The sequence below is a fragment of the Panthera uncia genome, chromosome D4 (genome assembly GCF_023721935.1).
Source record: "Panthera uncia isolate 11264 chromosome D4, Puncia_PCG_1.0, whole genome shotgun sequence".
NCBI classification, from domain to species: Eukaryota; Metazoa; Chordata; class Mammalia; order Carnivora; family Felidae; genus Panthera; species Panthera uncia.
Genome location: NC_064807.1, coordinates 28,299,803 through 28,325,051, shown reverse-complemented (window position 1 = coordinate 28,325,051; position 25,249 = coordinate 28,299,803). Strand labels below are relative to the sequence as shown.

Sequence of the window (25,249 nt, the reverse complement as noted above, 5' to 3'; positions counted from 1 at the left end):
AGAACAGGCTAAGACTTGGCTGAGGTAGGTTAAAACAGTACATTTATTTGTATTTCATTCTTTCCGCTCTGTGCCCCTTTTACAGAAGAAAAGATAAAACGATGAACAAAGCCAAGGAAATTTAGGGGAAATTTCTCCTAACCAAGCCAAGGGAAAAAGACTTTTGAAAGAATTCAGTAAGTGTATTAAATCATGGCCTTCTCTGGTCTCATTTGCCAGCCTTCCATTGGCCACATCCAGTTGGGAAATTGATGATCCCATCTTTAATCCAACTGGCATTGGTCTGTTAACATGTCTGAGAACTTGTGTTTAGGAAACATTTCAGGCATAGAGAATAAAGGTGTCCTTCCCCTTCCACTAAAGCCTAGAATCTGAAGGAAAGGCAGCACTGACACAGCACTGGCTCTGTGCCAGAGAAGAAGGCATTTTAACTGTGGAAGGAAAGAGGGAAAGAGCCAGTGATATTTCCTTTTTCATGCCATTTTTACTTGCCTTTTTCCTGAGTAGATTGATTCATTCGAGAAAAGTTTCAAGAGTATTTTACAAGAGTATTTCAAGTTTCAGAGTATTTTACAAAATTCAAATTCCTCTTCATTTTCTTTTAAATATTTATTTTATTTTATTTTATTTTATTTTAGAGAGAGAGCAAGCAGGGAGAGGGGCAGAGAGAGAGAGAATCTTAAGCAGGCTTTAGTCTTCAGCTTGGAGCCCAATGTGGGGCTCGATCCCACAACCCCAGGATCATGACTTGACCTGAAATCAAGAGTTGGACGCTCAACTGACTGAGCCACTCAGGCACCCCTTCTCTTTGTTTTTCTAAAAGATGTAGGTTTTTACCCAGAATGACCCATCTGACACTGTCCTCTCAGATGCTAGTGGTGGAGGTGGTAGTGAGGCTGCTGGGACCTCTGATCAACAGTTTGGTGAAATTTAACCTGTGGGAACACAGTGGGAAAACTTGGATAACAAATTTCTCTTTCTAGAAGTACACTTTACAGCTTAGGTCAGATTAGAGAAGCCTGAGGTCAGCCTACGTGAGAACTGAATGAGCTCCAGAAGAAATATTGGAGTTATTATTTTGTAAGTTGGGAAACCTATAAACACAAGACTAAGGGGGTACCTTGGGCATGGAACTCACCTATTTACTACCTTTTCCTTTGTGTGATGGTCTTAGATTTGTGTCCAAAAATAAATAAGTAAATTTAAGCAGAAGTTGCTCCTATGCTACTTTTCAGCCTATTCTTTTTGGAAAAAATGAATGTTTAATTCACAAATTGAAGTATTTTTTAATAGTAGAATCTTCTATTCATCAGAAATTGATTGGGGCCCTGTGGGACATAAAAGTAAAGTCCTGTGGGGCATAAAAGATAGATCACTTACAAGTCCTGACTATCCAAGAGCTACAAGTGGGGGGACATGAAATAAGTATCTAAATAATTAATACAAAGAAGAAAATGAAAAATGCTTTCAAAGGCTACAAATCAAGAGTAATGGGCATTCAGAGGAGGGAAAGATGATCTTTTCATCTGTAACACTTACGGGGTAGTGACAGTGGCTGCCTTATCACTTACATTATCTTCTCGTGTATTTAATTATAGAATCTATCACTGTATGGATATGTGGTAACTTTTTCAGATATTACTTAGAACTGCAGATACGTGCGTATCTAAAACCTTGGGATAATTATGAAACCAGAAAAACTAACTAAGAAAAGACATTTGTCCACATGATACCCATGTATTATTTTTCTGGCCCATTCTTCCCTATAAACCTGTAATCATATTCTGAATTCAGCACAGTTATAGAAAAACAATTGAGCAGCCTCTCCTTAGTTCCTTGTTGACTTTTATTACCATCTCCATGTACTTTGAAATCACAAATTGTCAGTGATAAGGAGTGAGGGGTTGGGTAGAAAAGAAAAAACGTGAGGTATCTGCAACGTAACATTTTCAGTCCTAGGGTGGGCTGCTTATGGAGTTTGTCTACTTCTGTGTACCTGAGTTAAAGAGCCTTTGAAGTTTAGTTCTGTGTAACACTGAGGATCTTCCCAGGCCTAAAGGGTGGATGCTGGCTGGGAACAGCGGGAGACCAGTGGTATGGGTCCCATGGGCCAGGAAAAATATAGCCTTTTTCCAAAGCTCTTTTGGTCTTAGCTGCAGACGATCCTAATAGGTTTTACTTTTCTTCAGCTCCCTCTGGTTTGTCTCTCCACCCACAGATATCCCACAAAAACTGTGGCACCAGCCACTGAAACATATTTCTGAAATGCTCAGAGAAATAGTTGAAGACCAGACTCATGGGTAAGCAAATCCTAATGATGCCTAGGTCCGTCTCACAGTGGTTTCTCTTGATCCTTATCATCTGTTTGAGGAGGGCCAAGGGGAAGGCATTACTGGTCTGTGACCACGCCCAAACAGGTAAGCACCTTGCTGAGTGAGAAGTGGAAGAAGCACATAGCTGCACGTGTGTCACTCTGAGCAGCTCAGCAGCAGTGCATATGTAAATACCTTGTATAGAAACTGTCCTGAGTAGTATTGGTATTGGATCTTGAGATGTACAAGCATAACGAGAAGAAGAGCAGACCCTAGGAAAACAGCAGAGCCCGCATGCTGCCACCACCCCCAGCCATGCAGAGGACCGTGCTCTCTGGGTCCCTTGGTCTTCTCCCTTCCTCTGTGCTCTCTAGGGAAGGAAATTCTAAATTTCTCCTGCACAGTAGGGTAAAATGTCCCTTTTTCCTCCTCTTTTTAATAAATATTTGTTTAGGGGCGCCTGGGTGGCTCAGTCGGTTGAGTGTCTGACTTTGGCTCAGGTCATGATCTCGTGGTCCGTGAGTTGGAGCCCTGCATCGTGCGCTGTGCTGACAGCTCAGAGCCTGGAGCCTGCTTTGGATTCTGTGTCTCCCTCTCTCTGCCTCTCCCCGACTGATGTTCTGTCTCTCTCTCCCTGTCAAAAATAAACTTTAAAAAAAAATTTTAAATAGAAATTTGTCTAAAATTAGAATTATATTCTAACATAAATTAGTTTCTAACATGATATTAAGTACTCTCATGCGTTAATTTTCTTCTTTTTTTTTTTTTTAATGTTTTTTTATTTATTTTTGAGACAGAGAGAGACAGAGCATGAACGGGGGAGGGGCAGAGAGAGAGGGAGACACAGAATCGGAAACAGGCTCCAGGCTCCGAGCCATCAGCCCAGAGCCTGACGCGGGGCTCGAACTCACGGACCGCGAGATCGTGACCTGGCTGAAGTCGGACGCTTAACCGACTGCGCCACCCAGGCGCCCCCATGCGTTAATTTTCCTAAAAGCAATCCCATTTAGGCTTTACTAACTTCTTTGTGACATAACACCCTGCACCTTCCTCTTGATTTACTTTTTTTTTTAGAGTACAAATATTTTATTTGTTGTCTGTACTAACTTACTAAGACCATCTCTATTTGTTCCTTTTGCCACTATTCCCTCTTGAAATTCTCTGTAATCTGCTCGCTGAGCCATCACATATTACGGTTGGTGCTCCTTATGTTCATGATCACTGATGCACATTTGGTGCCAGTTACTCACCACCCCGCACTCAAGATTCTTACCAATAAAGGAGGCAAAAAGAACTGGCAGCCAAGTGGGGTTCAGAGTATCAGCATGGTAATGGCCTGTAACACCTGTCAGTCCCATGTGCATGCTTTCAGGTTGTCTCTGGTGAAGAGCAGGACCTCAACGCAAAGCCTCATGGGACTCTTACCTAACTTAGATCTGCCTTAACTAGATTTCTGGGTCCACCTGCAGGGAGGGGCCAGTGAACAGGTTCCGGTGCTTTCTTAGCCAGCCACTAGGACTGCCTCACATACTCAGTTACTGTAGAAAAGAAGAAAAAGAACCCGGCCCATTTCTGCAAGGTAGGCCCTGTAGCCTCTGTCCAGGGAGTGTGAGAGAGCCCCGCTGCTCAGCTTATAGTGAGGTCTGTAGGGAAGATCCTCTGTGGAACCCATTCCTGGCTTTTCAGCCATCATAACCCAGCAGATCGCTAATGTGGCCCACAGAGCACCAGTTCTTCCTCTTGTGGGACAAGTAAGATTAATACTCACTCCCCTTTCTTCTTCTCTCCACTGTTCCATAAGCTAGATGTTAAAACATTTAATCACTTGCTCTCAGAACAGACATAGCAGACCCAGATCCAACCAAGAGGGGCCCAGAGCTCTCCTGTTCCAGGAACCTCCCCGGTTCAGAAGAGAAGTTCTGATCTTAGGCCAGTCCCACTCCATTTTCCCCAGGGGAGATGTTAAGCTGCTGACACTATCACTGTGCATATTAATAGGTCCTTTCCTTGAACAGAGTCTATCTTTTAAATAGCCAGTGTGCCTGTCCATTCCCAGCATGGCAAAAGGATAGCTTCATAAAAGCTTCTAACTTTTCAGCTTCCCATACATGACAGGAAAGAATATACAGTATGCAGCCCATTCAAAGTTCATCATTGCCAAAATACTGACCAGAACCTTGTGTTTTGTCAGAAAGGAAATAACATATGTTTTTGTCTGCATCCCTTCCTGGTCTCCATCTGGACCCCAGGGAGCCCCCTCATTTCTTGCTCTGGAGCTACCTGGGTGGCTGCCTCAGGGCTGGGAGGCCCCCTCTTCACAGCAGCCCAGCTGTACAGGCCTTGCAGAAAGCAGAGGGGGCCTGAAAGCTCTCATCTTGTAGCATCCCTGTTGGTCATGGCCCAGAACCTTTCTTTGTCGAAGCCTGTAGCCACTCATGGTCCTTGGATGTAAAGATTTAAGTGTCTAAAGTCCTCGGGACACATGGGATTTTGAAAGACCTGCCTTTGAAGGTCCTGTGATGGGTTCAGAATGGCATTGTGAGCTATTTTTTAAATCTAACTTGTATTCCTTGCAAGATGTACCTCAGTGGATAAGAACAATTTAAGCCAACCATTCGCAGACATTACAGCTGCTCTAAGAACCGAAAAGAGAAAGAAGTCAAGTTGCCCAGCTGCCATGTGTTTTGGTTCTGTTCCAGGTCCTACGGAGGCCCCTTTGAGTGCTGGTTTTTGTTCATTCACTTTGGAGGATGGGCTGACATCGCGGCTGAGCAGTTAGTGATGTCAGAAGCTGAACCCCCGGAAGCCCTGCTGTGGCTCTTGGCCTTCAGCCACAGTCCACGTGACAGGAGTCAGCAGCGAGCACAGACCATGGTGGGTGGCAGGACGTGCTGTGTGTGGTGCTCTGGGTTCGTCTCTTGGGATCAGAAAAGATGCTGCAGGAAGGGGCCTGTGGTGGGTTTGGCCTCCAGTAACCCCCAGGCACCTAAGCACTGGCTGTTCACTGTGCTCACGTGTGGTAGCATGTACACATCCACCCAGGTGGGTGAGTGCACGCATGCTAGGTTTGTGGTTGGAGACGTCTTCTTGCCTCACAGAGTTGACTAGACATGGGAAACTGCCACTCTGCTTTCCTGGGAAGCACCACAGAGATGAGGCATAGCCCTTCTGTCCCCCACATTGTTTTATCTGTTCTTGCTCAGCTGCCACCAATGCCCTTGTTTACAGTCAGCCCTGGCCCAGGGGCCAAGTCCTCTAGCATTTGCCGTGCAGAATCTGACCGCTCCTCTAAGGAGCACTGTCCTGTCTCTGATCAGCAGCCTGTCCCTGTCTGCTTCCGTCTTGACTTACTGCTTTCTTGGATCAGACAACAAATCCTCACATTACAGGCTTTGTTTAGCACTCTTACTAAAGTAATCTGATATTAACCCCTTAGCTTCTGAAAAAGGACTTGGGCATTCCCTAAATAACAGAGCAGCTAATACAGGACTGGCTGTCTATGGCAAATCAAGTTTTTATTTTATGCAGAGTATAATGACTACAGGAAGCAGTGCTTTGATTAAAGGCATTGGCACCTCCCTTGCAAATGTCTATTTGCCGGTTTTTAAAACTTTAGCTGCTAACACTTTTTGCTAATTTTAATAATTAAAGGGAGCAAGTTTCTTTATGTAGAGAGTAAGTTTCCTATTTGCTTCATGTTTTCTGTTTGAAAAAAGCAGAGACTAGTACAGATATGTCTGTATATTTTTCTTATTTAAAGACTCGCATGGCATGGGGTGCCTGGGTGGCTCGGTTGGTTAAGTGTCCGACTCTTGATTTTGGCTCAGGTCTTGATCTCACGGTTTGTGGTTTTGAGCCCCATGTCATGCTTGAAATTCTCTGTCTCCATCTCTCTCTCTGCCCCTCCCCTGCATACACTGTCTCTGTCTCTGTCTGTCTGTCTCTCTCTCTCTCTCTCTCCCAGAAATGGATAAACATTTAAAAAAATGAACGAATACTTGCATGGCAAAGGAAAGAAAGAGTTTTAGATTTTAAAAAGTTGAAATTTGGTGATAATTTATTTTGGATCAAAAATACGTTTTTAAGAAATTATCATAATCCACGTATGTTTTGAGGGTTGCTTTATGACTAAGAAGAAAGCTTTCTATCTCCCTTTTAAAATATCACATTAAACTTAAACTTATTAAGAGAAATCCTAATTATGTTTTCATTATCTTATTTTTAGTGATAATAGTTAAAATGTATATAGCACTAATGATTTTCAAAGCCCTGTTATATATACTTTATATTTGATTCCTTATAAGCTAAGTTGGTAAGTTATATGTTAAATTCCTGATCAATCATTGAAACGGACAGAGATTCACTTTTGAAAGGTAGAGAAATAAATTGTCCAAAAGAAAGGTAATTTCTAGAAAGTTCTGCATTGGCATGTCTAATACTTACCTTGGCTTTTTTTTTTTTTTTTTTTTAATCTGTACATAGTTCTTACTGCAGGGATGCTGTAGCATACTGGATAAAAATAGATCAGTTCACTCAGAGTAGTTTAGCACCAGCATGTTCGCTTCCTTCTTAGCTATCCTGTGAGAGGGGCTATCTGTCTTGTGACTGAAGACACGTTTCATGTTTGTGAGCCTAAAGCCTCTTCCTCCTTGGTGCCCAACCTGAGGCACTGGTGTGTGTGACATCCTGGGGAGGAAGTGGGCCCAGTTTTCCTAGTTTAGTAATACATACCTCTTTCTCTCCTGGGTTTTGTGAACTTTAAATCCCTTTGATGGTCTGTTGGGTGACTTGAGAAACAAACTGTGAGCTGCCTTTGAACGCATGTTTATTGTGAGATTTGAATGAGCCTGACAACATCTGTGCCCTTTCCTCAAAAGGTGTCATTAAATCCTGGTTAATCACTCAGCCCTGACAGCGTATTGTGGGCCAGCCTCCACTGGCCATCCTTGAGGTTCAGTAACGGGGGAGCAAGGGCGACTGCTACACAAAGACGCGCCCTTCTCTCTGCAGACCCTGTTTGCTGCCAGCCAGTGTTCATCTTCTTTTGCTAACTTTGAATTTAATCATGATAAAAACACAAAATGCCTGTGTTTGAATACCCATAAGAATTAGGCCAGGGTTCGTACTCTGACTTTGTTATTCCACCTCTAGGAATTATCCTAGGGAAGTAATTAGAGATCCATACAAAGATTTATGTATAAGAATATCATTACAGCATTGTTGTAATTGCAGATGTTAGAAATGGCCTAAACTTTCAATAGTATGGAACTGACTAAATAAATTGTGACATATTCTAACCATGGACTAACATTCTGCCATGAGAAATCATGTTCTCAAAGACTTTATGTCATAGATACATGAAATTACTTACAGTGCATTGTGAGAACTGTAAGCAAACATGGCACATAGTGAGCTCTGGGTTCACAAGGCCTGGGGAACAAATGAGAAGGTTGTGAACCTGGTTTCCTCCATCTCCCCTGGAGAAAATGGAGCAAGACCAGACTGAGATTAAGTTAGATCAGATCTTTCATTTGGATGGTGGAGGTACATCATACCTTGTTGTTCAGACTTTCTAGTGAACATATGTAAATTTTCATAATGCAGGATAAAAAGTAATCCTTAGAAAAGAAAGCTTATCTCGTTTACTAAAAACAAATTAAAAAGCATTTAAAGTTTTGGCATGTCAGGTGAAAGCTTATGGATGTGGAAGGCATTTGAAGGGAAAGATGGTCTGGGATGAAGACAACCAGTCTTAGGGAGTACTGAACAAGGGTAGAAAATCAAATGCCAGTCAAGAAGAAAATGGATATGAAGGCATAGCTTCCTAAGCCCTGACATTTTTGCAGACCTTTTAGATGGTAAGATGGTCTTGGGCTCCCATAGATGCCATCAGATGAGGGCAGGCTGGGCCCAGCTGACAGAGGAGGTGGTGAGAGAGTAGCCCTCTCCTGTTGGAACGCTGCCATTCTCCGTGGAAGAGCCCCATGGTACAGTTTCTCACGGTCTTGGATTGTGGTCAGAATAGCTCACACAGCACTCCTAGTGTATTGGAGTTTATGACAGACTTCATTGAATGAGGCTTTAACTTCCAGGGGAAAAAAAAGACGACTCACACAAAATCCATAAAATTGGTCATGGGAATTCTCAGAATAGGCCTAAGTACTCTTTCGAAAATGATGGAACATAGCTGTTCATGAGTTCCATGTGGCATTTTGGATCTATGGCTTTCAGTTTTTCTTTGTTTTCCACGTCACATCTTGATGTACTATTCTTATAGCAAGCAGAAGTCTCAGCATGAAATAAGTATTTTTTATGCAAAAACAACCCACAGACCTATAACAATCACATTATGTGAATTCTACAGACTTGTGACCTCTGCTTATGCTTTCAACATGTATGAACACTGTCCCAGTGTCTAAAACAAAACAAATGTGGTGTGTGTGTGTATGTGTGTGTTTCCTCCCCTCAGAGATAACAAAAGGCAAAAGGCAAACCTCATTCTTATCAGAACATTGGCTCAGTGGAGGTCCAATTGCATGGGGCTTTAATTGATTTGTGGCTATGATAGAGAGCGAGTCTTCAAGGAGCCTTTTGTTCCTTTTCCCACAATATAAAAATCTGACTACATTCTGCTGAGGATTTTTCTCCGTCTCTTTTCTTACAAAAAAAAAAAAAGGTCAATTCCTGGCGTGGTGCCTTGGCTGCTTAGCAAGACGAAAGAAAGTCAAGAAATTTCCATTACGCCCATTTGGGTTTGTGTGGAACAGAGTATAAGCTCAGACATGAGTCGCCTCTGTCTGCCTTCCCTAGGTCGCCAGTCCTCTCCTCTTTCTAGGGCTTGCTTCAAAGTCCCAAATAAATCCTAGAACCATACAGGTCCTGACTCTTCCCTAATCTCTCACCTTTGAAATTATACTTCCCAGGTAGAGGTAAAGGCAGTGCTCAGCCACCTCAAGAAGCTGCTCAGAAGTCCAACTCTCTCAGCCAGGGATCTACAGGCAGCAGCTGCAGAGAGCCAAGACAGAGACCCCAGACCACCTTCATGTCAACAGCTGATCAGGCACCTCCTCCTGAACTTCCTGCTATGGGCTCCTGGAGGCCATGCGATTGCTCGAGAAGTCATCACCCTTGTAAGTCTCCCCTTTAATAGTGTGCTAATTCTCATTTGCATTCCAGGTATGAGGATTGCCTGGCCTTTGACAAGTATGTGTACCAGGGTGCTATCCAAACATGGATGGACAGGCAATGAAGTTGAAAGTTGGGATGGACCCCAGAGCCTGCCCCTTGTGACACCTTTATAATAAGGAAGAAAATGGAGGCTCTGAAAAAAGAGGTCACAATTACTGTCAGAGTCCATAGTAAAGCTAGGTCTTCTGTCTTCCCATGTAGTTACTCTTTCAGTTACATTCGTCATGAAGATGGACAAGACTTCAGTGAGAAGTGTTCACTATAGCAATCCAAAAAATTTTGTTTGTTAATTAAAAAACAGTGTTTGCTAATTACAAAGAATTCTTTCTGAAACCCAGATGACATGAGGGATAAAGAATGGTCCAAGTCAAAAGTGAGTATCATTCATGGCATTGGGTTAGGCAATGACTTCTTGGATAATGTCCCCAGAGGCACAGGCACCACCAACAAAAAATAAATAAACTGAAATTCATCAAAATTAAAACATGTTGTTCATCAAAGATACAAGCAAGACAGTGAAAAGACAAACTCAGGAATGGGAAGAAAATATTTGGAAATCACGTATCTGACAAAGGGGTTAGTATCCAGAATATATTGGGAATTCTTACAACTCAACAACAGCAAAAACCCAATTCAAAAATGGACAACAGATCATAAATAGCTAATAACCACCTGAAAAAATGCTCAACATTATTAGCCATTAGGGAGGTGCAAATTAAAACCCATGATGAGGTAACATTCCACACCCTCTAGGATGGCTATTACAAACAAAATGGAAATAACAAGTGTTGGTGGGGATGTAGAGAAATTGGAACACTCCTATATTTCCAGTTGGGAATGCTAAAATGGTACAGCCACTGTGGAAGAGTTTGATAGTTCCTGAAAAAGTTAAACATAGAATTACTATATGATCTGGCAATTCTACTTCTGTGTAAAAGAATTAATAGAATTAAACACTTGGCCACCCTGTTCATAACAGCATTATTCACAATAGCCAAAAGGTAGAAACAACCCAAGTGTCCATCAACAGATAAATGGATAAATAAAATATGGTCTGTATATACAATGGGAGCCTTAAAAAAGAATGAAATTCTGATATATGCTACCACATGGATGAACCTTGAGGACATTATTCTAAGTAAACTAAGCCAGACACAAAAGGACACATGCTATATGATTCACTTTTATGAGGTACCTAGAATATGCAAATTTATAGAGACAAAATGTAGAATAGAGGTTACCAGGAGCTGGGCAGGTGAGAGGAATGGAGAGTTGTTTTGGATAATGAAAAAAAGTTCTAGAAATGGATAGTAGTGATGGTTGTACAATATTGTGAATTTACTTCATGCCAATGAACTGTCCACTTCAAAAGGGTTAAAAGACCAAATTTAAAAAGCGTCCACATGCTAGCTTTTGGAATTTTTATTTGCTTTTGTTTTTATTTTTTACTGACATATAATATACATACAGAAAACATACAGCTTGATTAATGTTCATAAACCATAAATAACCATGCAGCCAGCAACCAAATCAGGAATGTTCTCAGCATCCAGAGAGCCCCTTCTTGCTCCTTTCCCTGGGCAGGTTCTGTTTGAATGTGAATATGGAGAGAGTCCCAGTGATAAGTAGGACTGCCAAGAACCTCAGAAACTAGCACCCAGGAGGTTCTCCTCAGTCCTGGTAAAACAGTCAGCATGGAGCAGGCAGGCCACAGCAGCCAGCCTGTTAGTCCTGCCTCTCATGTTCAGACAGAAGGCTAAGAGCTAAAAAAATGTCCATGTGTCCATAGACCTTGATATCAACCAACATTACCTCTGGCCAGCTATAAGTAATAATAGTCACTTTTCAGCCACTATCTCAGCCAAGTGATCAAGGTCAACATGACAGTCATAAGACATGTTGACTATAAGTACCCTTAATATAATGTGATGAAAATGGCACTTCTGTGATCTTCCTCCCCTAAACTTTTATAATCCCAGTCTAATAATGAGAAAAACAAATGACAAAAATACCTATGTAGCACTCTTCAAAACTGTCCAGGCCATCATTGAAAGGAAAGTGTTAGAAACTGTCAAAGCCAAGAGGAGCATAAGGAGACATGAAAACTAAATATAATGTAGTATTTTAGATATTATCCTGGAACAGAAAAAGGACATTATGGAAAAACTGGGGAGATCAGAAAAAGTCTGTCCTTTGGTTAATAAAATGTATCCATATCAGTTTATTAATTGTGATAAATGTACTAATTTAAGATGTTAATGGAAAACCAGATGTCGGAGATATGGGATCTTTCTGTATTATCTTTTCAGTAAACTAGAAGTCTAAAACTGTTCTAAAATTAAAAGCTATTTCAAAAAGTCAACAGCAGTGGCGCCTGGGTGGCTCAGTCGGTTAAGCATCCGACTTCAGCCCGGGTCACGATCTCGCGGTCCGTGAGTTTGAGCCCCGCGTCAGGCTCTGGGCTGATGGCTCAGAGCCTGGAGCCTGCTTCCGGTTCTGTCTCCCTCTCTCTCTGCCCCTCCCCCATTCATGCTCTGTCTCTCTCTGTCTCAAAAATAAATAAACGTTAAAAAAAAAAAATTAAAAAAACAAAAAAAAACCCAAAAAGTCAACAGCAGGTGCTTTTGAATCATGAAGGTATTAGAGCCATTTTTGTCACCTGAAACAAATGAAATACTATGAGACAAATGAAAATGGAAACAACTTTCCAGAATTTATGACACACAGCAAAAGCAGTTGTAATAGGGAAGTTCATAGCAATACAGCTCCTAAGATCCAGGAACAAGGCAAGGATGCCTACTCTCACCACTTTTATTCAGCGTAGTACTAGAGGCCCTGCCCATAGCAATCAGACAAGATAAAGAAAAGACATCGAAATTGGTAAGGAAGAAATAAAACTGTCACTATTTGCAGATGACATGATACTATATTTAAGAAACCCTAAAGACTCCACCAAAAAACTATTAAGACTAATAAATGAATTCAGTAAAGTCACAGGATACAAAATTACCCTACAGAAATGAAACATCAAAAAGTGAACAGTCCCATTTACAATTGCATCAAAAAGACTAAAATACATATGGAATAAATTTAGGAATAAATTTAACCAAAGAGATGAAAGGCCTGTACTCTGAAAACTATAACATACTGATGAAAGAAATTGAAGACAGTACAAATAAATAGAAAGATATTCCATATTCATTGATTGGAAGAATTAATATTGTTACAGTTATTACCCAAAGCAATCTGCGGATTCATTGCAATCCCCATTAAAATACCAATGGCATTTTTCACAGAACTAGAACAAACAATCCTAAATTTCGTATGGAACCACAAAAGATCCCAAATAGCCAAAGCAGTTTTGAGAAAGAACAAAACTAGAGGTATCACATGCCCTGATTTCAAACTATACTACAAAGCTTTAGTAATTACAATAGTATGGAACTGGCACAAACAGACATATAGATCAATGGAATAGAGAGTTCAGAAATAAATCCACATATATACAGTTAGTTAATCTACAAAAATGGAGGCAAGAATATACAATGGGGAAAAGACACTCAATAAATGGTGTTGGGAATACTGGACCACTATCTTATACCATATGTAAAAATAAATTCAAAATGGATTAAAGACTTGAATGTAAGACCTGAAACCATATAACTCCTAGAAGAAAAAAACATAGGCAGTAAGCTCTTTGACATCATTCTTAGTGGTATTTTTTTGGACCAGTTTCCTCAGGCAAGGGCAACAAAAGCTAAAATAAAACAAATGGGATTATGTCAAACTTAAAAAAGCCTTTTCATGGTGAGGGAAACCATCAACAAAATGAAAAAGTAACCTACTGAATGGGAGAAGATATTTGCAAATCATACATCTGCTAAGGGGTTAATATCCAAAAAATATAAAGAACTTTCACAACTTTAAAAAAATTGATTAAAATTGGGCAGAGGACTTTTTAAAAAGACATTTTTCCAAAGAAATACAGATGGCCAAGAGACACTTGAAAAGATGCTCATCATCACTAGCCCTCAGGGAAATGCAAATCAAAACTACAATGGGATATCACCTCACACCTATCAGATAGGCTGTCATCAAAAGGACAAAAAGGAAGAGTTGACAGGGATATGGAGAAAAGAGAACATTATATACCCTGTAGGTAAGAATGTAAATTGGTGCAGCCACTATAGAAAACAATATGGAAGTCACTCAGAAATTTAAAAATACAACTACCATACCATCAAGGAATTCTACTTACAGGTATTTATCTGAAGAAAATGAAAACATCTGTTCAAAGAGATAACACGCACCCCTATGTTCATTGTAGCGTTATTTACAATAGCCCAGATATGGAAGCAACCTAAGTGTCCATCAATAGATGAATGTATAAAAAGGTTATATATGGTATGTATATGGACTGTTATTACTCAGCCATAAAAAAATGAAAAAAAATGAAATCTTGCCATTTGCAAACACATGGGTAGACCTTGAGGGTATTGTGCTAAGTGAAATAATAAAGAGAAAGACTAAAAAATAATAATAAAAGAGAAAGATAAATACCAGATGATTTCACTTATATGTGGAACCTAAAAAACAAAACAGGCACCTGGATGGCTCAGCTGGCAGAGCATGTAACTCTTGATCTCAGGGTCATGAGTTCAAGCCCTACACAGAGCTTACCTTAGATAGATAGATAGATAGATAGATAGATAAAATGTCTTTATTTAAGAAAAAAGTAAAAATTAAAAACAAAACAAATGAATAAGAAAAAATGGAAACAGACTCATAGATACAAAGAACAAACTGATAGTTACCAGAATGGTGGTTAGGGAGTGTGTGTGTGTGGGGGGGGGGGGGAAAGTAGATGAAGGGGATTAAGAAGTACAAACTTACAATTATAAAATAAGTAAGTCATAAATTCTGGTTCAAGATGGCAATGTAGGAAGACACCTATTCCACAGACATACCAAACCTATGCCTATTTATAGAGCAATTCCTCCTGAAAAACTGAAGGCTGACTGAAAAGCTTCTGCACAACAAAAGATAGGCCATAGAGAATGGCAAGAGAGATGGAGACATGGTAAGAAAGGGAACACACACTGCAAACTACAGTGGAGAGGGTCCCTCAGTACCATAAGTAGATTCATCTGCCCTGGGGCACAGAAAAAAAAAGTCATGGTTTAAAAGGCTAACTAAAATATAGAGGAATTAGCCCTAGACCCCTGCCAAATGGTGGGGGAGCTGCTGGAATTCTTTGGGTTTGAGAGGCTGGTGAGCACCATGATTTACGTTCTCCCTTCATCTTCATAGCATAGACTGGCCACTATTTAGGCACCACAGCCAGCCTGCCACCTCAGCAAGCCCCATGCCTCTAGCCCACACAGACACCTGTGGAATAGGAAAAAACAAAAACAAAAACCAAAAACCTGTGGTTTAAAAGAACAATTAGAACATAAAGCCTCCAGCTCTAGAACCCTGCCAGTGTGTGTGTTTTGGGGGGGGGGGGGTGAGGGGTGGTCTGGTGGAACTCTCTGGATCAAAGGGCCTGGCAAGTGCCATGGTTTACACTCCCCCTCCACCTCGGTAGCATGGATGGGAGCAGGGTCCAGGTGCCCCAGCCAGCCTATCACCACAGTGAGCCTGTGTCCCTAGCCCATACTAACCCAAGCCTTCCCACCAAGGTGGCCTCAGCACAGTGCCGACAAGGGTACCCCTGGTCAGCATTCACTGTAGCTCTAGCCATCTCACCAAGGTGACACAGATGCAGGACAGCACTACTTTGGTTCCAGACAGTTTGCTAAGATACCCCCAGTGCAGGGCATCCTGGGCCCTCCCACCTTGGCCTCTGCTGCCCCATCAGGAGCCCCTTGTACTGAGCATCTTGGGACTGCAACCTACCTAGACACAGATCTAAGCAGCCAGCCAAAGTCACCAGGCCTACATTGTCTACACAGAAGATGGCCACTCTTTCAGGTTGAGGAGAATTAACTGTTTAACTGAATTCATCAAAATATAGGCCAGGCAAAATGAAGAGATGGAAAAATATGCTCCAAACAAAATAACAAGCACAAAACTCAGGAAAAAAGCTAAATGAAATGGAGATTACCAGTCTTCCTGATAAGGAGTTCAAAGTAATGATCCTAGAGATACTCACCAGAATGGAGAGAAAATTCAGTTAATTTACTGAGAACTTTAACAAAGACATAGATAATATAAAAAAGAATGAATCAGAGGCACCTGAGTGACTTAGTTGTTTAAGTGTCCAACTCTTGGTTTTAGCTCAGGTCACAATCTCACGGTTCATGGGTTAGGGCTCCATGCTGACATTGCAGAGCCTGCTTGGGATTCTCTCTCTGTCTCTCAAAAATAAATAAATAAACTTAAAGAATGAATCAATGAAAAATAAATAAATGAAAAATACATTAGAGGAAATCAACAGTAGATTAGAAGAATGGATCAGTGATCTGGAAGGCAGGGTAATAGAACAACACCCAAGATGAACAGAAGACTTTTTTTAAATGAGGTTAAGGGCTGTCTTGGACAACATCAAGTGAACAAACAGAAGAGAGAAAGGGGCAGAAAATTTATCGGAAGAAATCATAGCTGAAAACTTCCCTAAAGTGGGGAAAGAAACAGACATCCGGGTTAAGGAAGTACAAAGAATTTCAAACAAGATGAACCAAAGGAAGTCCACACCATGACCATACTAATTTAAAATGTTAAAGATTAAAGATGAAGAGAGAATTTTAAAAGTAAGAAGAGAGAGACAACTAGTATCATAAAGGGAAACTCCATAAGGCTTTCAACTGACTTTTCAGCAGAGACTTTGCCAGGTCAGAAGGGAGTGGCAGCATGATAGATTCAAAAGGATGAAAGGGAAAAGAAAAAAAAAAAAAAAACATACAAGCAAGAATACTCTCTTGGAAGATTATCATTCAGAATTGAAAGAGAGTTTCCCAGACAAAAGTCAAAGTAGTTCATCATCACTAAACCAGCCTTACAAAAAAATGTTAAAGGGAATTCTTTAAGTGGAAAATAAAAGGCCATAATCAGAAATAAGAAAATTATAAAAGGAAAAAAATTCATGAGTAAAAGGAAACACATAGTAAAGATAGTGGAACAATAACTTATAACTTGAAGGTTATGAGACAAAAGTAGCAAAAAGTAGTAGTACATATATAACCTTGGATGGGATGGTAAAAAGGAAGTTCTTTTAGAATGTGTTCAAACTAAAGGACTATCAATTTAATATAGATTGCTATATAACTAGGATGTTATGCATGAACCTCATCGTACTCATTAACTAAAAACCTATAGTAGATACACAAAAAATAAAGAGAAAGAAAGCCAAGCATAACACTAAAGAAAGCTGTCAATCATAAGGAAAGAGAAGGAGAGATGAAAGAAATAGAGAAGAACTACAAAAACAACAGAAAACAATGAACAAAATGGCAATATATACATACCTATCAATAGTTACTTTAAATGTAAATGGTCTAAATGCTCCAATTAAAAGGCAATAGGTGATGAAGTGGATTTAAAAATACTCAAGACCCTCATCTACATGCTGCCTACAAGAGACTCATTTCAGACCTAAAGACACAGACTGAAAGTGAAGGAATGGAAAAAGATATTTCATGCAAATGGAAACAAAAAAAAGAAGAAAAGTGAGGTAATAATACTCATATGAGACAAAATAGGTTTTAAAACAAAGACTGTAACAAGAGACAACGGCATTATGTAATGGTAAAGGGATTAATCTACCAAGAGGATATAATAATTATAAATATCTATGTACCCAACACTGAAGCATCTAAATACATAAAGCAAATATTAACAGACATAAAGGGAGAAATTGCTAATAATAGTAGGGGACTTTAATATCCCACTTATTCCAATAACTAGATCATCCAGGCAGAAAGTCAATAAAGAAACAGTGTCTTTGAATGACCCTCTAGACCAGATGGACTTACATATATACAGAACATCACACCCCAAAATACCAGAATACACAATCTTTTCAAGTGCACATAGAACATTATCCAAGATAAATCACTCGTTAGGCCACAAAACAGGTCTCAGTAAATTTAAGAAGATTGAAATCATACCATGCATCTTTCCCAACAACCATGGTATGAAACTAGAAATCAATAACAAGAAAAAATGAAAAATAAGAAACAAATGTGGAGGCTAAACAACCTGCTGTTAAACAACCAGTGGGTCAATGAAGAAAATCAGAGAGGCTATCAGAAAAATACACAGAGACAAAATGCAAACACAATGGTCCAAAATCTTTCAGATGCTGTGAAAGTAGTTCTAAGAGGGAAGTTTATAGCAATACAGATCTACTGTAAGAAACAAAAAAAAATCTCAAACCATCTAAACTTACACCTAAAGGAACTTGAAAGAGAACAAAGCCCAAAGTTAGTGTAAGGAAAGAAATAATGACGATCAGAGCAGAAATAAATGAAATTGAGAGTAAAAAAAAAAAAAAAGGAAAGGAAAGGAAAAAAAAGATCAGTGAACCCAAGAGCTAGTTTTTTAAAAAGTTAGACAAAATTGGTAAACCTTTAGGCAGAAAAAGAAAAAACTGAAATAAAAAAAAATCAGAAATGAAAGAGGACAGGGCAGCTGGGTGGCTCAGTTGGTTAAGCACCCAACTTTGGCCCAGGTCATGATCTCGTGATTTGTGAGTTTGAGCCCCTGTCAGGCTCTATGCTGACAGAACCTGCTTTTGATTCTGTGTCTCCCTCTCTCATTGCCCCTGCCCCACTCATGCTCTGTCTCTCTCTCAGAAATAAAAAAATAAATAAACATTAGAAATGAAAGAGGAGAAGTAACAATCAGAACCACCGAAATACAAAGGATTATAAGAGACTATTATGAAAAATTACATGCCAACAAATTGAACAATCTAGAATAAATAAATTCCCAGAAACATAATCTTCCCAAATTGAATCAGGAAGAAATAGAAAATATGAACATACTAATTACTATAATGAAATTGAATCAGTTTTCAGAAAACTTTCAGCAAACAAAAATCTATGACCAAATGGATTCACTGGTGAATTCTTCCAAACATTTAAAGAAAAGTTAATACCTATTCTCTTCAAACCATTCCAAAAATATGGAAGAGGAAGGAAAACTTCCAAATACATTCTATGAGGCCATTACCCTCATACCAAAACCAAAGGCACAAAAAAAAGAAAATTACAGGCCAATATTATTGATGAACATAGATTCAAAAATCCTCAGCAAAATATTCGCAAATTGAATTGAATTTTCAGTTTCACATGGAACATTGTCCAGATCACACATCAGGCCATAAAACAGAATTAAAAGTACAGTTTCCCATGGGGTGCCTGGGTGGCTCAGTCATGGCAAACTCAGTCAAAACCATGACTTTGGCTCAGGTCATGATCTTGAGTGGTTTGTGAGTTTGAGCCCCGCGTCAGGCTCTGTGCTGACAGCTCGGAGCCTGGAGCCTGCTCCAGATTCTTTATCTCTCTCTTTGCCCCTCTCCCCCTCATTCTGTCTCTCTCTCTGTCTCTCTCTGTCTCTCTCTGTCTCTCTCTCTCTCCCTCTCCCTTCCCCTCTCCCTCTCTCAAAAATAAATATTAAAAACAAATTTTTTAAAGTACAATCCCCATGATCAAGTGGGATATATGCCATGGATGCAAGCATAGTTCAATACTTGTAAATCAATCAATGTGATATACCACATTAACAGAATAAAGCATAATAATCATAGTCATTTTAATGTTTGCAGAAAAAGCACCTGACAAAATTAAGCACCCATTTATGATAAAAACTCTCAACAGAATAGGTTTAAATGGAAGGTATCTCAGTAAATGACAAACCCACAACTAACATCATACTCAATAGAGAAAGTTAAACTGAGAGCTTTTCCTCTAAGATTGGGAACAAAACAAGGACATCTACTGTTGCCAGTGTTATTCAAAATAGTACTGGAAGTCCTATCTACAGCAGTCAGACAAGAAAAAGAAATAAAATGCATCCATATTGATAAGGAAGAAGTAAACTGTCACAGTTTGCACATATTACATGATGCCATACATAGAAAACCATGGACTCTACCAGCAAAACTATTAGAATTAATAAATGAGGGGTGCCTGGGTGGTGCAGTCTGTTAAGTATCAGGTCAGATCATGATCTCATAGTTTGTGAGTTTGAGCCCTGCATCAATCAGGCTGTCTTCTGTCAGCACAGAGCCCGTTTTGGATCCTCTGTCCTCCTCTCTCTCTGCCACTCCTCTGCTCGTGCTCTCTGTCTCAAAAATAAATAAACATTTTTTAAAAAGTAAAATTAAAGAATAAATGAATTCCATAAAGTTTCAGGATACAAAATTAATATGCAGAAATCTGTTGCATTTCTATATACTAACAAGAAAGTAGCAGAAAGAAAAAGAAGATAACTCCATTTACAGTTGCACAAAAAAGATTAAATACCCAGGAATAAACTTAACCAAGAAGTTGAAAGACCTATACTCTGAAAACTACTTTCATCAATGAAAGATCTCAAACAATCTAACAGTACTACTTTGATGAAAGAAATTGAAGATGACACAAACTAAAAAATATACCATGCTCATAGCCTGGAAGAATTAGTGTCCATATTACCCAAAGCAGTCTGTAGATTCAGTGCTATTCCTATCAAAATATCAATAGTATTTTTCACAGAACTACAACAAATAAACTGAACGTTTGTATGGAACCACAAAAGACACTGAATAACCAAAGTAATCTTGCGAAAGAACAAAGCCCAGTCCCAGATTTCAAGATATACTACAAAACTATAATAATCAAAACACTATGGTACTGGCTCAAAAATAGACACACAGATAATTGGAACAGAGCAGAGATCCCAGAAATAAACCCATACTTACATGGTCAACTAATCTATGACAAAGGCAAGAATCTACAATGGGGAAAAGACAGTCTCTTCACTAAATAGTGCTGGGAAAACTGGACAACTACATGCAAAAGAATGAAACTGTACCACCGTCCTACACCATACACACAAAAAAAGACCCAAAATGGATCAAAAACTTAAATATGAGACCTACAACCATAAAACTCCCAGAAGAAAACATAGGTAGTAATTCCTTTGACATTGATCTCAGCAACATTTTTCTAGATATGTCTCCTCACGCAAGGGAAACAAAAGCAAAAATAGACAATTGGGATTATACCAAAGTAAAAAGCTTTCAGAGTGAAGGAAACCATTAACAAAATGAAAAGGTAATCTAAATGGAAGAAGATATTTGCAAATGATATCTGATAAAAAGCTAATATCCACAATATATAAAGAACTTACACAAGTCAACACCAAAAATGCAAATTATCCAATTAAAATGGGTAGAGGACCTGAATAGACATTTTTCCTAAGAAGGACATACAGATGGCCAACAGACATGAGGAGATGCTCAGTATCCCTAATCATCAGGGAAGTGTGAATCCAAATCACGGTGAGATGCCACCTTACACCTTGTCTGAATGGCTAAAATTAAGACAAAACCAAGTGTTAGGATGTGGAGAAAAAGGAAACCTCGTGCACTGTTTTTGGGAATATAGATTGGTGCAGCCACTGTGGAAAAGAGTATGAAGGTTCCTCAAAAATTTCAAAATAGAATTATTTTACAATCCAGTAATTCCATTACTGGTTGTTTACCTAAAGAAAACAAAAACACTAATTTGAAAAGATACATGCACCTGTATGTTTTTTGCAGCATTATGTACAATAGCCAAGATATGGAAATACCCTAAGAGTCCATCAGTAGATGAATGGATAAAGAAGTGATATATGTACACAATGGAATATTATTCAGTCATAGAAAAGAATGAGATCTTGCCATTTGTGACAACATGTGTAGACCTAGAGGGTATAATGCTAAGTGAAATATGTCACACAGAGAAAGACAAATATCATACAACTTCACTTATATGTGGAATCTAAAAAATAAAACAAATGAATAAAGTCCATGAGGCTGTCATGTACAGCATGGGAAATATAGTCAATATTATTGTAATAACTTTGATGACAGATGATAACTAGATACCACATCATTTCATAATGTATAAAAATATTAAATCACTATGATGTAAACCTGAAACTGATAGGATATTAGTTTTCAACTAATTATTTTTCAACATTCTAAGTCAACAGCAGGCACTTTTGAATCATGAAAGCATTGGTGGCATTTTTTGTCACCTGATCTCTGACCTTCTGTCCTTGTCCTCAATACCTGTGGATGGAACCACAGCCCTGAGGGGAGCCTTCTCAAGCCTGGCAGCTGGGACTCAAACCCTTCCTCCCGGAGCCTGTGCCCTCCTTCTCCCTGGGGAACTCCTGTTCTGCTCGTCTCCAATTCTGTCACCTTGGGAATGGAGAAGCAGACCCTTGCTGGAGTTTGCCTTGCTTTACAGGCCAGAGAGATGATGGTGGGCCTGGCCTTGCTCATGGGGTGTGAAAGGAAGAAAGTGGCCCAGAGAATGCTCCTCAGAGATACCCAGTTATTCCAGTCACATATTCACCCATTCTGGGGAAACAGTCACATTCAGAATGGACCACCTTTAAGTCTCTCCCACAGAGAAGCTACTGTGAATAAGGAGCTAGAGTATTTCACAAATTCAGGTTGTGCAGTGCATTCTCACAAAATAGTCCAGCTGCAGACCTGTGCGTGAGGCTGAGGGAAGTTTGAAAACCCGGTGAATCTTCATAAAGTATCGTAAGTCAGCTCAGCTGAAAAAAAAAAAAAAATCATTGAAGGAAAAGCACCAATGTTCCTCTTTACACATTGGCCTCTTAGCAGATGCTAGCTGTCTGGGCACCTTGGAGCCCATCATGGCCGAGAGAGCCTCCTAGACACTGTCCTTGCAGGTGTTTTGAAACTATTTTTAGTAACATACCACACTTCTTAACTGGAAGGCTTCCTGCAGTGGCCCCATGACAGGTTGAAGACAGCCTGGCTAATGCAGCTACAAACAGAACAGAGGGCAGGAGTCCTCCACACGGTGCCAGCTTCTCATGGGTTTCTCCTCGTCCCCCCATCTCATCAGTTCCTCTCTCTGGAAGCACCCTGGCAGGAGCCCTGGGCCAGGCTGCTTGGCCGGGAGCAGGCAGTGGCCAGATGGTAGAAGTGTTGGCTTTGGTAGGACAGCCTTTCTCTTCCAGCTGCCCTGAGGACCCCAGCCCTGACCCAGCTTTGATGTGAACTCAGGCCCGAGCAGAGCAGTTCCTGGGCCTGTGCCCTATCTTATCCCTCTTCTCCCAGCACCAGCTTTGGGGAGCACTCTATGCTGTGGACAGAGGGGGCTGCGTGTCTGAGCCCTGTCTCTTGAGGCCTCCATATGTTCCTATGCCCCAGCCTCTGCCGTAGGGCACTTCCTACGAACCACTTCCTTTGCCTCCTGCACAGGCCCCGGCGATCAGCTTCTGCCTGCCTTGGGCTTCTGAGAATTTCCACTGAACTCATTCTTCAGAAGCCCTGCCTCTTCTCATGCAGTCTTCTCCTCCTCTGGCTCCTACGTTTCTTGTCCCACTCACTTGTTTGCCATCTTCACGTGCTCCCTTCCTCTGCACCTCTTTGACCCGGATGAGGCACAAGCAGCTCAGGCGGTGTTCGGTTTCCTCCTGCCCCTGAGGCTTGCTCTCTCTGCCTTCTGTCCTGCTCTGAGCTCATGTTTCTCCCTCCTTCTCCTTCTGTCTTTGTTGCTGGACCACAGCAGTCACAGGTAAAAAGTTAGCTAGCATCTGAAACGCAGAGGTAAGTTCTGTAGTTGTTGAACTCAAATGAACTTAAATTCAGCCAACAATGCAGATTGCCTACTTCAGCTGCAGGGAGGTGGACACGTGTGACTAGAGACCATGAGTGGAACAGTATGGAGGTTGAGCTGTCTCATAAAGATGACACGAGGTCCGAGCGGCCGGCCTCCACAGTCAGCTGTCATGGCTGTGCCACTGCGGTGCTTCCAGCCCAGTGGAGGCCCTGGGATCAATGGCAGTCTCTCTGCACTTGGGGTCTAGGAAATACATTAACTCTTTTAAGGTGTCTCAGGTAGGCTTATGCAGTTTCATCCACAGAGACAGACTGTGTCTGACAGAGGTTACCCACAGCATCTGTGATTCTGAGTAAAAACCATGCAGTGGTAATATGGACACCAAGAGCCACAGCGAACCCCACCTAGGCTGGTGGCCTGCCCCCCACCCCCCAGCAGAGCCCCTCCCAGCTGAGGTTGAAGAGAGCTAATGCCATCAAGGTATGCCCCACGGTATCCTGTGCTGCCTGAGCATGTGCCTTGACTGCCGGTCAGAGGTGGTGGCCCTGGATTGAAGGGTATCCAGGGCCACGCGATAGTCCGAGGGCGGTCGGTCACCCTACCAGAAGGCCCTCTGTGGCGACGGAGAGGAAGCTGACCTTTGGCTGCTGTGGCTAATCAAATATTTGGTCTATAGAAACTGTCACACACAAAATGAATATGTAGATTACTGTCAAAATCAGGGCTTCTTAATGTGCTTGTGTCTAAAAAAATCACAGCAAACTCAACACAATTCAGTTGTGAGATTCCCACCCTTCCCTTTTTGCTGAGCTGAATTCTTAGGAAAATACACCTAAGAATGCCTTGAGGCTGTATTTAGCAGAACTAACAATTCCTGTGTTTCCTGCTTCCCTTGAGAATCAGGTGTTAAAACCTTAGATGTCTATTAAAAAGCAAGTGGGCCCAGGTTGCTAGCCCAAGAATGCCATTTATAAAGCTGTTTGTGTGAAAGCAGGTGGCATTTTCCTTTCAGCACTTTCCAGTTCTCATATTCGTGTGAGCCTTTTGCAGACAGTCAGGCTGCAGCACGGCTTGCCTCTGCTTCCCCACAGCAAATACTCGCACAGCCTGTGACTGGCATTCCAGGAAATGTGGGGCTTATTTGTAGCCTTTGTGAGTCTGGGGCCATTCTGTCAGAAGAGGGTGATCATTAGGAAATGACTCTGCTCCCTGGATGGCCAACCTCTGAGAACAGACTGGCTTTGCTCATCACCTTGAAAACAAAACGAGAGTCATTGAAAGCTAACAGGAATGCAGCTGCTTTTCGGGGAAGGACGGGTCCGGTTGGTCCACTGGACAAAGAGATGAATCTGTCTAGTTAGTGTTTTAGTTTTCTTTCTCCTCTGTACTCATTGCAGATGGCTCCAACCGATGAGCTAAGCCACGAGATTGCTGGCTTTCTTGACCAGACCTTGTACAGATGGGATCACCTCTGCCTGGAAGCCCCTAGGTCAAGAAAACTGGCCCGAGAGCTCCTGGCTGAGCTGCATGCTCACATCCAGCATCGGCCGGCTGCACATGGAGCTGCTGTGCATGCAGCAGGCTCCCCGAGATCTCGTGACGAAACAATGAGACTGATTCGTCGTGGAACGAGTAGTGAGGATGAGCCATAGACATCTTGGTGAGAGCTGCTAGAACATATTTTATGAAGTCAGAAGACAAATTCCTTAGCCCAAACTCAGTCTGGCTTATTAGTTCATGACTAGATTGTGCCTTGAGCATTCCCTACCTGCTCAGTCCAGCTGTCAGAGAATCACTGAAGAAAAGCCTTGAATAGGAGAACACTTTCATTTCCCTTTTTCCTCATATCAAATGAAGATACACAACTATTACTTGAGTGGTTCAAAGTCTTTGGACCGAGAAATTGGTTATGAACCACTGATCAGTTTAGAAGTAACTTAGTCCTTTTCC

General features: G+C 40.9%; 1 protein-coding gene across 3 annotated transcripts in view; it reads left to right on the top strand.

The window, feature by feature from the left end:
• The window catches only part of FANCC (FA complementation group C), a 262,669-nt gene that overhangs the window by 237,157 nt on the left and 263 nt on the right, over positions 1-25,249 (top strand). For all 3 annotated transcript variants that reach the window (XM_049634284.1, XM_049634276.1, XM_049634290.1), the window contains 4 exons: positions 2,219-2,300; positions 5,012-5,186; positions 9,236-9,442; positions 24,697-24,959. In XM_049634284.1, coding sequence (XP_049490241.1) covers positions 2,219-2,300; positions 5,012-5,186; positions 9,236-9,442; positions 24,697-24,951 — 719 coding nt within the window. In that variant the 3' untranslated portion in view covers positions 24,952-24,959. The remainder of the gene's footprint in view (positions 1-2,218; positions 2,301-5,011; positions 5,187-9,235; positions 9,443-24,696; positions 24,960-25,249) is intronic.